The following is a 17,660-nucleotide window of genomic DNA, read 5'->3' on the forward strand; positions in this document are numbered from 1 at the left end:
GTGCTGTACAGACCACTGACTCCAGTGCCCTGGGCAGCCAGCGCAGGGCACCACTTTTATACAGCAAATGCAGGGAACAAAAGGAGCAGAAATTTGCTTTGCAATAATAAAGATGAGCTAATCCCTTATTCATGAAGAGGAGAACAGTCCTCTATTTCTAACTACCCATTTAATCACCTCTGGAGGACTGGCAATCCAGAATGAGTTAGCAGCCAGGACTTTCAGTGGTTGAGGTTTTCTAAATAGTAGCAGCTAACGTAAAAGAAAATAATACACAGCAGTGGCAGCCCTCGGTCCACAGGAACTGATGAAGACAAATGGGTCTGGCAGGGAAACTTGATAAAAGTTCAAACCTGCTGCTGCTGCTGCTGCTGCTGCCCAGTGCTCTGGGAGAAGGAAAAACAAGGGGCGCTCTCATATTTGACCAAAACGTAGACAATAAAACCTGCTGCTGCAGACCAAGCTGTGGTTACACAAGCGTGCATCCAGCACTTGATGGGGGGGGGGAAAGTTCTGCCAGCAAAAATTGCTAACATCCTGATTCAGTAAAACACCTTTGCTGCAAAGAGATGATTTTCAAAACTACACAGTGAGAGGCGAAGGAGCCCAAGCAGCCCCGGAGCGGCTCCGCGCTCCCCGGCTGGGCTGACGCAGCAGGCCCTGGGATGGAGCAGGCTGCGTACTGATGCTAACGATGCTCAGCAGCTTCCTGGGTCACAACCGCCGTCCGGTTCAACGTGGCACAGCCGCTGCAGCACGCTACTGCAGATAACCCACCGTAGAGGAAGCCTTTCCCCTTTCAAGCATCCTACCACCTCAAGCCTCTTTTCAGTATGCATTTTTCCCCTTTAAAACAGTGATGAGGGAAAAAAAAAAAACCACACACACACAGATAAAGTATTTACCAATAAAAGGGAACAGCTAGAACAAGCTTTAAAAACCTTGCAGGGCTTAGACTTCTGCAGTTTTTGCAAATAATTTTTGGATGTGTTGTAGGTTGCTTATACCTTGAAAATATCCACCTTGAAAGGGGAGTTTTCAAGGACAGCCTGGGCCGTGTGACGAGGCTTCCTTTTGAAAGTTCATGAAGGAAAATGATGCAAAATATTCCGAGCTTCAAAATTCCCAGTGTCACAGCTCAGGAATTCCTGCTGCCACTCTTTCTCTTCAGGCAGAATTCCTCAATCTCTTAATTTGCCTAGACTCAGACGTTTTTCCTCCTCCTTTCCCTTTCTTTCCTTCTTTCCGTGTTCTTTCATTTCCCCACTGCAGGGGGACCTGTAACGCTAGCAAAGTGAATTCACTCTCGATGAGCACCCTGTTATGAGCCTAGGAATGGCTTTTCTTCCCTTGAAACCTAAGTTTTGTTAAATTGTCTCTGCAGAGCAGATCTCCTTGGACCACTGGCAGAAGGAACAACAGATTTACATGCCCACACAAGGCAAAGCTCTCATACAGACGTATAACTATTTTATCTCGGTAATAATCTAGAGTCCACCTGGCTCTAGACTCAATGCAGAGTGATACTGCCTCTTTTGTACTGCTGTTTTTGCAAGGGATCTGTCTTTGAAGCTCTTAATTGGTCAAGTTTCCATTCTCCACAAGTGTAAATCTGTGAACTGCATTTCAATTTTCCTTATTGTACTTGACAACTGCAGATGTTTGCTAATCTCTGATTAAAGAAAAGAAATACAATTAACATATTGTATGCATAGTTTAATACTCACGTAATAGCTGTCATTATTCAGAGGAGATGTCTTTGGCCATTTCACATTTAAATTAAGGCCTAATGACTGCACAGTGTTGCAGTTGCTAGGAGTTAACATAAAATCTGCAAACTAAATAGTCTTTAAGAAAAACGAGAAGATGTAGCCATGTGAAATCTATTCCAGGACATTTTTGTGAGTCTCCCAAAAGGTGCCTGTACAAAAAAACAGATCAATCATACCCAAGAAAGCTGATTACAGGGCATGCCCTGGTAGCAGCAGAAATACTTGTGTTCTGGACATGGAGATACTTTTAAGTAGGCTTAGCAAAACAGTATAGGACTCTTTATGAATGCTTGCTTTCCTCCTGACCTGCCTCTACCGCAGGCCTGGCAGTCAGACGTGGGAAGACTTGGCCCTGTACTACTTTCTCAGACTTCCAAACAACCACCTAAGTTTTGGGGGTTTTTTGTTGTTGTTGTTCTTTCTGTGAAGCCCAACTGAAGCTCTCATTAGTTTTGTACACCATCATAAGGAAGGCAAACTCCAGAAAACATTTTTTTTGACACATCTTACCATTCTCTACTTTTTGTTTTCTAACTCATCTGTCCAACAAAAACATAGAGAGAGCTTATTAATGCAAAACTAAAGTGAAAAACTGAGCCTAGGTATATTCTAAATACCCTGTACAAAAGACAGCAAAATCCCAAAGATCTTCTCTCCTTTGCTGCCTGCAAAAATAGACTGAAAATCCAAAGACTGAAATCCTGGAATATATTTAGCTCTTTCTATAAGCCTACTTAATTCTTGATGTGATTAGCAAGGACCTTAACTATTCATTTAGAATATTTAATGGCATACAGAGCATGTGTTCTGTGATTCTTCAAATGCCAATGGAAAAATAACACCTCAACTTTGTGGGGCCTGGATGTTTAGAGAGATTTAGAATTACACATCTTCAAGCTGTTGAATTTAATCAAGTCTGAGTGAATGACACATGATATTTGTCACCATTTGATGGCTATTCGGGGCCAACAGAAGATGATGTTGGTGGTCCTTTAATTTGCAGTAGCTGACTGTCCACAGCACAAAATGACACTTATAGTCTGCTTTGAAGACAGAAGAGAAAGTTTCTGCTTTTTTTTTTTTTTTTTTTTTTTAATACAGAGGGCTTCCTTCCTTAGGAATGTCAATGTACTGCCGCTGACTGCAGCACATGCCATAGGTAAAAGCAAAGGAAGAGGGGAGCATTGCTGCTGCACACAAAAAATAATGGTTTTTAACACATCCTTATTTGCACCCAAACTGATTTGTTTACAAAGACCTGCTCACCTGCATTGCCTGCACCACTTACAGGTCTATTTTTTTGAAGATACGACCTCAGTAGTTTTGTGTCCTTTAACACAGGAAAACTAGATCCAGGGCATAATCAGAGAAAAAAACAATCTATTTTCATTGCTTCACATGTTGTTTCTCTGGATCATCTTACTAGCCTTGACTTTAACTAAATAAACCTGTAAATTAATAAAAACAGACAGGAGAGTGAAATACTTGACTCCTAGATGGCTTGTTATGAGAATCGCCCAGCTCCTGGGCCATGGTGATCCAGCTCCAAATGGACAACAGCCAGCAATTCTTTGCCCCCAAACAGTTTTGGATCCTTTGAACTGATTTGATAAGTTTCTTAGAGGTCTACAAATGGCCACACTCCAGGAGCGAGCAAATGGAGTTTCTAAGGCATAAATCATGCAAGGTCTGTTTTGAAGCCTTTGCTGATTAAGGACATCCTTTGCTTCCTGCCCTGCCTGCCACATCGACCCTGGCACGTCAGCAGACAGGATATGCACATTAGGCATCGTGGCCAGCAGAAAGCAGCCAAATAGTCTTAAAATTATTACCACGGTGAAACTTAGCCTAACAGACCTAAGCAACGGATGCTGCAAAAGCTTTTCAATCAGGCTGCCAGAGCCTTCTCCATCCTTGCGCTTCGTGGTCCCCCCAGCAGGGCGCCAGGACACTGTGAGCAGCTACTGCCTTACAGACGCATTGGATGCACCCAAGCTTACAGCTGCAGAGCTCACGGATGGCAAAAGGTTCCCAGTGCAGCCAGGTGCTGCCCTAAGCCAGAAGCTGCTGCCGTCGGGAACTGGGCCGGGCTCCCCTGGGCGCAGCAGATGTTTTAACATTGAAGGGACATTGCCAGCCCCCTATTGAGCATTTTATTTCACTCTACTTTTCACAGTAAGTTCTTAGAAGCTTGAGAGAAGAAACAAGTTTTCTCCACAATACAACGGACAAAGAATAGGGGGGCATTTAAGCTGTTTGAAGGTACAAAGGCCACATGCTTTGAGAAAACAAGGTATCACAAGCTTGTTTCTATCTTTGTAGCACAAGAAGCGGAGAGGGCTCTATATGAAGATATAAGGTTGTCTCCACGCAGCATTGGAGGAGGAACGTCAGAGAGCAGGAGCTGCTATGCAAAAGGTGATATTCCCTTTAATCGGCCAAAACACCCCGGCCACAGATCCCAAGACTTCTTACGGGGTGCAAAAGAACAGGTAGCAGAGGACAGGGATCTTGGACTTACAACAGTCAGGACCGTGGCAACGCTGACATTGTGCTCAATAGCTGTCAAAAGGCGAACGGAGCACTTGGGACAGAAGGAACAGAGAACAGAACAGAAAGGATCAACAGATAAATCCACAGTGTGTTCACACAGTGAACGCAAGGGGCAATTCTGCTCCTGCCCCCACTTCAGAAAGGACAAAACAAAACTGTAGAAGGTCGAGGAAAGGACGCTGAGATCCCAGGCTTGGGATCATGCCTGTGAGAGAAATGGCAGAGCCTGGAGAAGGTGAAAATAGGACGATGTCTTTGAAATCCTGTGCAAGGAAGGTGTACAGAGAGTGCCTTCAAATGCCAATCTCCCAGAGACAAGTGCAGAAGAAAGCCCAGGAGACGGTGCCGAGTTATGCTGTGGAGTCTGTGCCACAAACCCTGGGAATGTCCAAAGTGTGCATCCATCAAGAAACCCTCTCTGGCTCAGGAAACCCTTGGCCACAGACCACTGGAGACTGGCAAAGCACAGATGGAAAGTATCATGGTATTCTTGTTTCTTCTTTCCTAATTATATCCTGGGCCACTGACAGAGACATGACACAAGGCTATATGCTCATTTGGGCTGACCCATCTGGCCATCTTCATTTTTAGTGTTATAGAGTCATTTAAAACTTCCTTGATCTAGGTGAGAATCCAGATGATAGCAGAACAGTTAAGGTGCCTCCACCATTTGGAAAGGAAGAAGGGAGTCTCTGTTCTGGTTCTGAAGAAAATTTGGAAAATATCTAAGGACAGTTTAAGAACTCACTTCCAGCTTTGCTTTAAAAGGTGACTGCAGCACCAGAGACCCACAACGGATCTCCACATCAGTAGAGTTCACATGCCGGTGCAGCCCACGACAGTGCTTCCCTGCTACCCCAGCCCCTAACCAAGATTTGCACTCCAGCTGCCGCGGGCAAGTGAACAGAGCCAGGTTCAGCTTTCCTCCGCAACATCCCCGCAGACAGCAAGCCAACGTGAAAGCACTTTGTGGTGTCTAACACATCAGCAGTACAATTAACAGGTATGTTCCCTTTTCCTTTTTGTAGCAGAATTTGGGAAAAAATGCATATGCAGTGTCAGACGTCACCTCAGCCCTCCGAGCTCTCCCGGTTCCTGGGGAGCTGGATGCTCCCGCTGCACGTGGAGGCCCCCCCAGGACTAAAGATCCAGGCAAAGTTTGCTCCCTTTTGCTACGCCTTGCTCACACACTGCCCTTCATGCTTGGTCCTTATCTTTCTCTGCAAAATCCCCTACATTCACCTTCCAACAGCGATAACGAATTTTATTTCAGCATTTAATGGAATCTGCCCTCCCGAGACCTGTCACGTCTGGAAATTTAAAGGCAAAGTTGATGTTGCCTAATCAGCAGGCAACAGGCGGTGCCTCAGTTTTAAAAGCAGAGTCACAGTCCAGGCTCCAGCAGGTTTCAGTGTTTAGGATCCACGTGGAAGCTGGCACAATTTGTTTGGAGTCAGCAAGGTTCAGGCAAAGCGTGACTGCCTCTGGACGCCTGCAAACTATCGCAGACGGGCTGCCTGGCAGCCGCAGGGGTAGGCTGGCTGGCTAACGATCATTTACCAAAGAGAACTTGAAAACAATCAGGCCTGAGCCAACTTATTTACAGAAATAAAATCCACGTTCTTGCTGTTGAAGGGAGGCTGTACGGCAGGCTCAGGGACAAGAGCGGACACAGCCCCTTCCCTTCCCAGTGCATCCGAACAGCACGTCAGGAGGCCAAAGCAATTCTCACCCTACCGCACCAACATGCACCAGGTAAAAGGATTCGGTCTGCAGCGCTCGTTCGATACAACAGCAACTGAGTCATCACAACCAAGTGCTGCCAGCACAGCAAGGTGTCCTGCCTTGAAAATAAATGACTACCCTTGTCCCTAGCACGCAGGTAACAGCAGGATGCCCTCACACCATGACAACATCCTGTGTCCTTGACATTTTCCCTTCAACGTGCCTAACCAAGGCCTGGATCCAAGAGGATCCAGGGGATCAGGAGCACACAAGTCCCCTGGGGGCTCTCCTAGCAGATCTCGTATGAGCAGCATTGACGGACACAGCAGCTCCGAGTGCCACGAAACGCTCAGTGACAGCCCACAGCAACTCTGCTGTCCCCCAGAAACAGTCAAAAGCTGCATCTGACCCAACAGACAGAAAAGCCAGAATTAAAACCTTTGTTTCCTTGTATTTTACCACACCAATGTTTTATTAATCTTCTCCCTAACAAACCCCAGAACTTGCAAAGACAGTTATAAAGTATTTGCAGTAATAATGGCAAAAAGATCCCAGAGGGAAATTCAGAAATTTTTACAAAATTTTTAGCACAGCTTTATCATGTAGAAGATACAAATCTCCATGCTAATGCAGGCTGGGAGGAAGCTTGTGCTGTTTTGGTACAGAAATTCACAATCATGTTTTGTTGTCCAAAACTTGCGCGAGTTTCCACCAAGTGCTCTTCCCATCATGCTTATCCGCCCTTCCTTCTGAAAGGAAGAGCGGCATGAAGAGTCCCTAAAGATAGAAACTGCATAGAAGCAGTGTCAAATTTTTGAATCACAGTTTATCATTCATTTCCTCTAACGCATTCACTCCCTTACTTAGAAAGGGATGTAACTAATTACTTGCAGGGGACTTCAAGAAAACTAGAGACACTCAGACCCTTGAAAACAGATTTAGCACATGTAGTAATAGTCTGAGCTACAGATGTATTCAAGCAGCTGCATTAATAACATCGTTAGAATGTGGAAAGAATATTAGAAGTAAAAATGGACTATCACAGGTGAATCGCTGTTCCTGCTTGAACCTCAAAGCAGTAAGATCACTTTCCTGCACTGCCCAAGACTGGGGAATTCCAACTGGAGAGACGGAGACTTTGGAAAGTTACTGGGAATGGCAATATGCATGGTGCAGAACAGGAATCAGTCTGCCTTGGCAGGAAGCTACAGAAGTCATTATGGCCCTGGACATTATTATGGAATATACTGCACTCCGAGTACTTTGCTCTGGAAACTTGGTCTTCACAGCCATAGCTGAAGATCAAGTCAGTGGAAATAAATCAATACCTAATGATTCATACCAGGCATAGTGACTCTAGAAGCTACTAAAACACATGTAGAGTATTTTATATTTTTTCCCAGTTGTGACAATTCAGACACATACAAGCTTGTTTAGAAATATCTAACACTATACGGCTGTTGCACTAACTTGAATATAAAATAAAACTTTGCAGGGTTTGGTCCTGCAAACAACCTTAACCTCCACCAGATCCCTTTGGGAACTCTGTGCCTCTCGGCACGCAGCCAGTTCCGCGGCTGGCCAGTTCAGCTACGGGGCAGTGCTCCATCTTACCTGGTTATTTCCTCCTTCAGAGCAGCAGGGTCAGTGGGATAAAACTTCACACGAAAACACATGGTGAACGGAGGCTGGGCTGCAGTGAAAACAGTGATGCCACAGTCAAACTATAGATTTTGTCTGCTTTGTCCTCCAGTACTAACCCCATCGGAGCCAGACAGCGCTGGGAAGAGGCAGAGGTCCTGCCCTGGGGAATGCTGCTGGTGGGGACGGGCCCTGCAAACCCCGGGGCTGCTTGCTGCCGCCTCGTGCCCGGGCGCTGCTGGGGCTAGCCGGGCTGCAGCCCCACGGGCGTCTCGGCCCCGCCATGCCGACCTCCGGAGCCCCGCGGGAGGCAGGAGAAGAGCAGAGGGCAGTCTGTGAGCTAAGTATATTGCGGATATGAGAGAGAACAGATGCTCCCTGGGTCTCCTTGAACGGGCCCACAGCATCGTCTGCTGGACACGCAGCAAAGCCCTCACTTGCTAAATGGACCACTGTGCTTGCAAAGTCTCGTTTTGCTCATTCAGATCATTTACTTACTGGTCTCATGCAGGCGACCTGCAGGGTTTCTGCAGGTTTCCCATATGCAGAATGGAGTATTTACAGCTGTGATTACTGTGTGACCTATGGAGAGTTATTTCACTTTCAACCAGACAGAATAGCTTTACAGATAATCAAAAAGGCCAGTTTTCTAAATGATGTGCAGGGAATTCACCCCAGAACCGAATGAGTGGAGAAAATGGAAATGTGTGTAAAATTAAGGGACCATGCACCATCTCCACAGGACATGGGCATGTTTTGATACACACTAAAAGCCATACTTACCCCTCATCTGCTTCACAACTGACTTTGTAAATTCCAACCAATGCTGAAACAAAAAAGAAGGGAATTAAAATAACTCACTAGCCAATATTTTTAATTAATAACATTGCCTCTTCAGGGCAAAATTAAAGAAACAAAAAACCCTGCTTGAAACAAAAGCATATTTTATGGAAGAATCCCTAAGCTGTATGAAAGTAGAAGGGCTCATAAAGCAAAGGGGAAGGGAGACTATGCGCAGGCAGCAGCTGCAACCCATGTCCGTCCATCCCAGACACATGAGGAAGGATCCCCGGGAGGATCTGCATTTTAGAGGCATTGCCCTCTGCAGTGGGCCAGGCCACGGATCCTCACCGGTTGTGGCAAGGATGACAGGAGACCATCTGAAACTGCTCCCCCCAGCAGCAATGTCACCTTGTGGCTGAAAAGCTTTTGAAGACATTCCCTTCCCTCTGTCTTTGTGACAAGCAGAGAGGAGGAGGAGGAGAAGGAGGAGGAGGAGGAGGAGGAGGAGGAGGAGGAGGAGGAGTGGAAATGCCCCCTTCTCCCCAGGATCTGCACAACGGCGATCCTGGGGGTGGTGGGAGAGCACCCCAACGTCCCATGTGCAACACGGCCACAGCGGTCCTTTCCCTGCCCCTCCCCAGGGAACGCTGGGTCCCCTCTGAGGGCCCCATTAGGTCTGACGTGGTGCCGCAGCCGAACGCGGTGACACGGGGGTGAGCGATTGCTGTTGCTCAGCGCTGAACAAGAACTCCTTTGTCAGCCCCAGACAGAAGCTGCTTCTGCTGGCGAAGCACCGTGCAAAGCGGGAGCTTTCTGGGAGGCATTTTCCCTTGCTCAACAAGACACAGTGTCCCAAGGTCAAGTGTAGTTTTCTATTAGTGACGGCAAATTGGACGAGTTACACGCCAAGAGCATCCTTCTTCATCCTGAGCACCCTCCTGCTATCCATTAGCCTGTCTGAATACCTTTGCATAGCAGCTAGCTGAATAAGAAATCACAGAGAGGAGTTAAAAATTTTTTTGCCAAGGGGTCTAATCCCCATGTGTTGAAATCATCTTTGACTGGTGTCACATCCTTGCACATATGTACGCCATGGTGTACAGGAAAGAGTGCATGACCTGGTCACTTCAATATGCAACTTTTAAAGCTTAAATCAAAACCGTGCAGGCCTTGTATGCAAAAAAAGCATAAAGCAAACTCTCCACTTGCTAATCACCCTGGAGAATGTGGAGCTACCCCAGGGTTTTGCCCAATTTCTTGCTGATATCCAAACAGCAGTCTTTCAGATGAGTGTTGTTCTCAATGATTTGCTCTTATTTTGTGCCACTGAAGTGCTGTACGGACTGGAGTGTGCAATTAGCCTGATTCTGCAGGGGAATGGTGTCTGCTACGCAACAGACTCTGGAACAATTGATCGAAATCATCCAACCTAACCTCAACAAAAACCAGGATCTATAATTATAACAGGACGTGGGAAAGGTTAAGTTTGAGCCCCTATTTCTGAAATTATACTTTTATGCCTTCAAAAAGAAACCATTAAGTTCTGCCTGCAGCAAAGTCTTTGCAATAGTCACTACTTTGATTTGACAGCATTTGAGAAGGCACTTTTAAGAAAATAAAAGTACTTCTTCAATCAATAAGCGGCTTCATATGCCTGCAAGTTGGGAAGAGGTAACCCCAAAATGCCAAAGCAAAATGACTGACTACAATTAAGGCAAAGGCTAGCTAGCATAAAGGTTTACAGACCTACAAAGATATATCATTTAAAATCTGGGATTGCCATACAAAGCTCTAAATATATGTCCACCATTGAGACAAAACCAATAAGTAAACAACATCACGCAATAGGTAAAGCCAGAATGGGCATGCCCATAGCATATAATGAAACACAGTGCAAATATGCCAAAACTGGCTGCAACCTTGCTAGAGGAGTCCTAGAAGTCACCAATCTGCGCTGCCCTGGCATGACTTACTGCCTCCAACGCAGAACTAGCGTCTCACGTGGATGGATGTACTAACTGGGTTTGGCTCCACTCCAGCATTTGTGGGGTGCATTTTGTCACCCGATACAGATGTGCTGTTGTCAGCACTGGGAAAATCACCGGTAATGGTTGATGAGGACGAGGCATTCCCCGTTACCTGGAGTCTCCTCTCTCACGTCTAGCTCCTGTGACTTGGAAGACGACGAACACCACGGAGGCAGAATTCCTTTATCACGGGGTTTACTGGGAAGTCTGAAATCAAAGTAACTGAAGGGAAAATTCGTAGGAACTGACATGTGGTGTCAGGCCAAAGACCACGCAAGGTTGTGCCCTGTCTCCAGCAGTGACTGGTCCTCAATGTTCAGGTAAAGGGCGTCAGAAAGAGGGGAGACTACAGACGACTCCTGCCCAGAATACCTGCCCCTTTTCCAGGAACCCACAGGTTAGGGACCAAGGTTACCTCCAGATCATGATGGGCCTGGTTATGTTATGAAGAAGCAGCGCTGTCTTTTGCACTGAATGGAAACAGTTTTAGTCCCAGCACGAGGGATCTCTGACAGAGGCAAAAGAGAACACCAGGGAAATAACTGATACGGAGGAAGGATTTTTTTCTCTTTTTCTTCACTTTTCAAACATTTCTCCTGTCCACAGCCTTGCGCTCTCTAAAGACACCTCTCACTTGTAGCAGTCCCTAGGACAGTGCATGGCCACAGTGAAAAATTAACAAGTTTTCAGGAACCATTGCGTGCTCTTCTGGCACAAACCCTAGCTGTGCCGGGGGCACGCTGCAGGCCGGGTGACCCTATTTCCTGCATCGCAGGAGCGCTCTTCCTCCCTCCCCCAGGCCACCAGAGCAGGGCCAGGATACGGCCCCACTCCATGTGGGTTCTACCATCCACGCTTCAAAGCACACAAATGAAGTGCACAGGCACTTCATTTCCAAATAAGAAATATTTAGTTGTGCACCAAAAATAACAGACTGAAGAGACAGCTTAATTCATCACTGGCTTAAATGCAGCACTTTTAACTGAGAAAATTTAAAATGTGGGCAGCTCTTTGACAGGAAAAGTGCCCCATGAACTGCAGGGACAGGGCTGGTTCTCACGTTAGAGGGATCTCCCTAGCATCAGTGCCAAACAAGCATATCCTGCAGTGTTGCTCAAAACCCAAGTGATGGCCTTTGCCTTAACTCTCATGGCCTGAACAGAATCGGCTTATTTACAGGACAAGTAAAGCACCGATAAAAGGACTCTCCCCAGCATCGCACAGGGTGCCAGCTCGGCCTCCGTGGCCCCTCTCTTCCTTTCCTAGGGTGGCTTTCACACGTCTGTTGGAGGCAGTCACTGCCCGTTGGTACACTTGGTACCTAGAGTGTCCCAGGAGCAATGGGCAGGATCCTAGCCCTGAATTTCTAACACCTCTGCACATGGCAGCAGAGCTAAGCATTCTCTCCTTGCACCAAATGACATAATATTTCAGATCGGACAAAACATGGACCTTGTGTTCTCCATCTATCCATTTGCTTGCTTCAAGACAAGACACTCTGAGGAAAAAACCAAGTCTCACCTACTCCATGTAGCAACTGTACGGAGAGAGTTTCATGAACACTGTGTAGCTCTTGGTGAATGCAGATTTCAGTGCAAAGCTCTCTTTTCAGTGACCATGCCCATAGAGACAATGCATAATAATGCAATATGTACAGTGTTTTATTTGTACATCTATTTAAAGAGGCTATTCACCAAAAAGCACAAAGAGTCAACAGAAGTGGAGTGGCAGTTAAAGATCAGTCAGTATCACTGCAAGAAAAATGCTGCTCTCCAGCATTTAAGAGCCACCACTTTACAGTCTATTACAAATTCAGCAGCCCCCTCAAATGAGGTTATTCATCAGTGTCAACAACAAATTCAAGGAGGCAATTCTGGAAAGACTGGAGAAAGAAGACGGAAAGGGAGAGAGCGCAGAAAACACAAGTCGGAGAGCGCAGGCAGCTCTGGGAGCCTGCTGGCCAGGAGAGCCCACGACAGGCAGGGAGATTACCCAGTCGCTGACGGCCAGCGGTTTAGCAATGTGGGGAACAGGAGGAAGAAAGGCTGCCACACTAAGAGCAAGGGAAGCCATGTGAGTGTCAGTGTGCAGCTCTAGAAGGGGAGGAGGAGGGAAGCGGCAGCGCTGAGGCTCTGCCCGGAGCCCGCTCTGCAAGCAGCTACCTGGTACCTGGCCCTTTGCTATGCAGCAGCTGCTCCTTATCAGACACACCAAAAGGCGCCTTGAGGAGCAGAAATTACCTGTTATGGTGGCTTATAGTGATCAGCAGGAAATTCAACACAAGATTGGTATTAATAGTTGTGTCTGCGAGTACTTTCGGAATGCTTTTCATTCACAAATTTCAGGCGCTCCAATGGCAAACAGTGGTTTAACGTATGTTTGTCTAGAGCTTGCATTCTGTGTGCATTTTGAAAGATTAATCTAAAGTGGAAAGTTAACCTTGAAGAAGTGGCAGAACTCATTCATATCTATTGCATGTAAATTCAATACTGTGATGACTGTGATGCACACAGGACGGACTCATCAGCTTCTGTTCCTGCAACAGGGTCAGCTACCATCCTCCTCCACAGACCTCGTGCAGTTTCTCATGAACTCAAATGGGACTTTACGTATGGGGACAGATCAATGTTGGGAGACTGCACTGCAAGATCAGACCAGTTTTTAACACGAAACCTTTCAGTGCCACGTACTGTAATGTTTTGTTTCATTCTTCATTGCCGAAGGCAACATACGCAAGCATTAACACTGTTGGAACAAAGGCAGCATGGTTGCGTGGCCTAATCTCCGTGTTAAAATGTGGCTCTGCTCCAGAAATAATCCTGCAAAACCAGTGTCAGGAGATTTCACTACTCTGCCTCGCTATAGTATCAGATCTTCTCACTTTACAAACGCAAGACACTTTTACCACCTCGCGCAGGAATCGGAGCCATGCCGAGCTCCTCCTGGCTCACACCTCACTACCAGTGAGGAGGACTCATCAGCTGGAGGTAGGGCACTAGTGCTGCTGACGCATGAGTCAGGGTAGATCCTGGTCCCCGTCTTGGAGCTGCGTGGTCTCTGGGATGCCAGTGACAGAGACACCCCACACCTTGTTCTTGGGAGCAATGCAGGGGTCTCCCCCAGGGCACAACAGAGCAGAAACGAATAGCTGGTCCTAGACGGGCAAGGCTACTTACCCCACAGGGCACAGATAACAGCTCTGGCTTGTCCCTTTGCTGAACAGCAGAGGCAGGAGGAATCTCTGGGAAAGTTTCCTTCATCAATAGCTGAGCTGAATTCTATTTTAGCCATTTATCTACTCCTTTGCTTCACATGCTAGTTCTTAGTCATAGTGGCAAGAACAATTCTGACAACATTTGATTGCTAAGAAACCAAAACACACAGCCCTCTGGCAGGAAGGGGATTTCATCCTTCAGTCCCAGTGATGCACGAGTGCAGCCCCGCGTGCGCCTGCTCCAGGGACGACACTTACCCTTTGCTTGTCAGGATCCACAAACCGAATTCCAAAGTAATCCTTCTCCAGCAGGTTTAGGTGGTGGCAGAGAAGGTCAAACAGGTACTGACCCTTGGCATCTCTCTGCAAGACAAAGAAATTGCATTCACAAACTGACATGAGCACAGTGGCCGAGCAGAGGAGAGCTGGGGGGCACCGAAACGCCCAGCAGCAGCACATGCCGCAGTCCCGCGGCCACTGCTGCAAAGGGATGCACGCCAGACTTGTGAGGACACACCAAGGAAGGTGCAAACCCCATCACCTTCCCTTGAGTTTCACCAGTGATATTTTTATTTCAGCAGACCATATCCTGAGCAAAAGCAGCCGAGAGCAGGACCTAACCCTCGGTCGGTTTAACTCACTCGTCCCCGCTCTGCATACAGAAACCTGAAACGTCGCGCTCAGGCAAGCGTGTTGAGACTGACCGGGGATCATCAGAAGATCATTACTTTGGCTGAAAAATACTGACACTTTTACAACAAATCTGCTTTCAAGGGGTAAAAACAAGACAGCTCTGAAGACTGCTATGAACACGAAGCCGCCTGGGGTGCACAGTAAGAGCATCCGTCGCTGAGCAGCCATGCGAGCACAGGAGAAGAAAAACAACCGCCCAAAATAACAAAACACTCAAATTATTTTAAGAGCATAAGCGAAAACTATGAGCAAGGCCAGAGGTCTTCCTGAAAATTACACTGCAGCTCTAATAGTAGTGAAGAGCTCGATATGGAAGCTGTAAAGTGAGATTTTCTGGTCCATTTTTCCGGTCCATGTTATTAGGGGGTCAGATAAGCAAGGTCACAGTATTTTACATTTCCTGTCACTTAGAACCTCTTTCCAGCATACATCTCATGGATCACGGTCAACTCATTTCTTCTGTATTCTTTTGGCTATGTTAAGTAGTCTTTCCTTAGCCTTGCACCATTATACGATTCCAGTGCTAACCTGCTTATTTTTAGCACATTTCTTCTGTGCCCTTTTCTTCTATTGAGTGGCTAGGAAAAATACTTCTCTTTTCCTTGTCCCTGGTGGTTTTGCATTACAGTGTGCGGTGGGATAATGACTCTACATTTATATGTTTTTTCCAGGGCCAGCTTGTGCTACCAGAACTTCATTCGGGAGAAACCAAGAACTCCAAGTCCTAGAAGAAATAGCTAATCTGCATTCTGCCACTCAATTAAGCGCCCCTGAATTACTGCAGAACTGCTCTGGAGGCCTGGGATGCACACCATGCCTAATTACCACTGTGGAAAGGACAGGACATCTACAGAAAAGTCCTGGAGCTTCAATCTCACCTCCATAATGGCACTTAGTAGCTTTGCTCCCTGGCACATCTAAAATTGTACATTCCCTGCAGACCTGTCCATGGGAATAAGTGACACCGTGTATTAATTCTGGATTTTACTATCCAGTCCCCTGCCCTGAGTCACATCTGCTAGACTGTCTCAGGAAATTAGTACTGTTTTTGGCCAGCTTCTTTAATCAGCTCCAAAGAAGCACAGCCCTTTCACTCCCCGACTGCTGCAGCATATACATCAAACACACTACAGCGGTTTTAGTGAAAAGCTGGGGCAGCGACTGTGAAAAGAAAAATGTGTCTGAGCAATGAAAATTACACAGCTTTACAAGGGCCTATGTGCCAGTGCAATTTATAGATAGAACCAGACCAAACATTGGAGAGGAATTTTAAAGTATTATGGATATAAAATTTGAGATATCTCAAATTATTGAAAACTGAATTTCCAGTCCTGCACAGACTGAAGCACACACGTAATTCAGCACACTCTGAGCTATTCCAGTGCATTACCGTGCCCAGGACACTTCGGTGTATCATGTACTCGGTAAGGGAAATGCGGCACTCGGCAGAACCACGAGCCCCGAGGACCACGGTAAAAGGCCACTCGCAGCCTCTCCGGCAGCTGAGGTCACTGCTGGCGATGGGCTGTGTATCCACTGCTGAAAAGATGATCACCATTTTTTCCAGAAATGGTTTACTCGCCTACTAAAGCTTTGAAGTCAAGAAGCTGAGAAGAATAAGGAGTTACACAGATATTTTTTGGTTCCATACTTCCTTTGCTCTCCAGAATCACGTACGTAAGCGATGTTGAGCTCACAAATGAGAGCTGGTTTATCAGCAATGATGTGTTTTACACAGATTAATTGTAAAGCAGTGCAACTTTGAATATAAAACCCCTATATTAAACCAGTTTAACTACTCCAAAGTTTTAAATCCAATTTATAATCAACCACTAATTTTTAAGCGCATGGACAAGACCTAAAATACACCCTCACGACTCCTGCACCTCTGTTCCCTCCATCAGGCCAGGCACACAGCTCTGAAGCAGGTGCCTGCAGCACCAGGATTTGGTTGAGTGCTTCTCTGTTTCTACTAATACTGGTGTAAGAACCAAAAGGAAGAGACATAGGTAATTTCAAGCTCTTTCGAATATCATGGGGGGAAATCCCCCCCCACACCCTTTACCAAAAGGGAAAACAATTAAGAATTTGTACCCTCTACAGAATTTGTACCCTCACGAGAATAGGCATTAAAGAGGAATTCTAAACTATTCTAGAAATAAAACATGCTGTATCTTAATAGGCTGCAAGAAGGAAGCTGTCACTGTGCACGGACTAAAACACGCGCTCCATCCCACCCGCTGCCAGCAGCCCCAGTGCGCTCCGACACCTTCTCCTGGTGCACACTCAGAGGAGGAGGGCGACGGAGCCCGAGGCCCCGGGAGCCCCGTTGCACGGGGTGTCGCACCGGGATGCATCCCCGCTCACCTCTGCCTGAGCAGTCGCAGAGACGCAGATCGCTGATTTACGCACTTATTTTCTTGGATAACATCAAAGCACTGTAGCACCCCAATAGCGTTCATCAATCAAAGTCAAGAGCAAAGATGGAGCCATACTGTCAGCTTCGCACCTTATCTAATTAACACTAGAATCTAAAGACCCAATCCTAAGATGTGGTAAGTGCCCTCAAGGCTCAGAGAAGTTGCCGACATGATCTGTCTCCAGAGACGCTGATGCGCCATTTGGAGCCCTGTTTCCAGAGCAGTCCCACCTTCAGAGGCAGGTGTTCAGCACTCACTGAGAATGAGGTCATTTTAGTATTCAGCTTTAGTATCAAAATCACTATTTATTTCTGAAAAGCTTAAAGCATCTTACCCAGCCTTGCAAAAATTTCAGATGTGAACATTTCTTGCTCAGGACCAGAGAAGAAGGGTGAAAACAGTTCAACTCCTGCTGTCTCTGGCTACTTAACAGCAGGGCAAATCTGAAGGAACTGCACCAAAGTCCCTGGGCTGCCATGGATACACGGAAGAAACCAAGAGGATCTGTCCATCAGCCTGACAGCCTTTCTTGGCTAGTTTGGAGCCGTTTGGTTTGCCGTGCAAGCAGAGTAACCTACGTGCTTGCATGTTCTGAAGTCAGTGTGAAACCTGCTTTAAAGTGTCTCATCTTATGCAGATCAAATGTTGCTCCTGACAGCTAACAGTGCTTCCTTAAGATAACACAGGTTTCTGTTTTCCTACAAATACATTTAACGCATACATTATCTGATCAAATAATCACTCAACAGAAATAGACCATGCAATCAGGGAACCCCTGCAGGTATAGCATTAACCCATTTTTGGAGTTTGATATATTATGATGAATGTCACT

General features: G+C 46.5%; 1 protein-coding gene across 1 annotated transcript in view; it reads right to left on the reverse strand.

Annotated features, from left to right (window-relative positions):
- Nucleotides 1-17,660, reverse strand: part of FRMD5 (FERM domain containing 5) — a 136,787-nt gene that overhangs the window by 33,601 nt on the left and 85,526 nt on the right. Inside the window, exons 2-4 of the mRNA XM_067305328.1 lie at nt 13,974-14,078; nt 8,475-8,517; nt 7,665-7,743 (exon numbers count right to left, since the gene is read on the reverse strand). Of these exons, the coding sequence (XP_067161429.1) occupies nt 7,665-7,743; nt 8,475-8,517; nt 13,974-14,078 (227 nt within the window). The remainder of the gene's footprint in view (nt 1-7,664; nt 7,744-8,474; nt 8,518-13,973; nt 14,079-17,660) is intronic.

Source organism: Apteryx mantelli, chromosome 15, assembly GCF_036417845.1.
Source record: "Apteryx mantelli isolate bAptMan1 chromosome 15, bAptMan1.hap1, whole genome shotgun sequence".
Taxonomy (NCBI): domain Eukaryota; kingdom Metazoa; phylum Chordata; class Aves; order Apterygiformes; family Apterygidae; genus Apteryx; species Apteryx mantelli.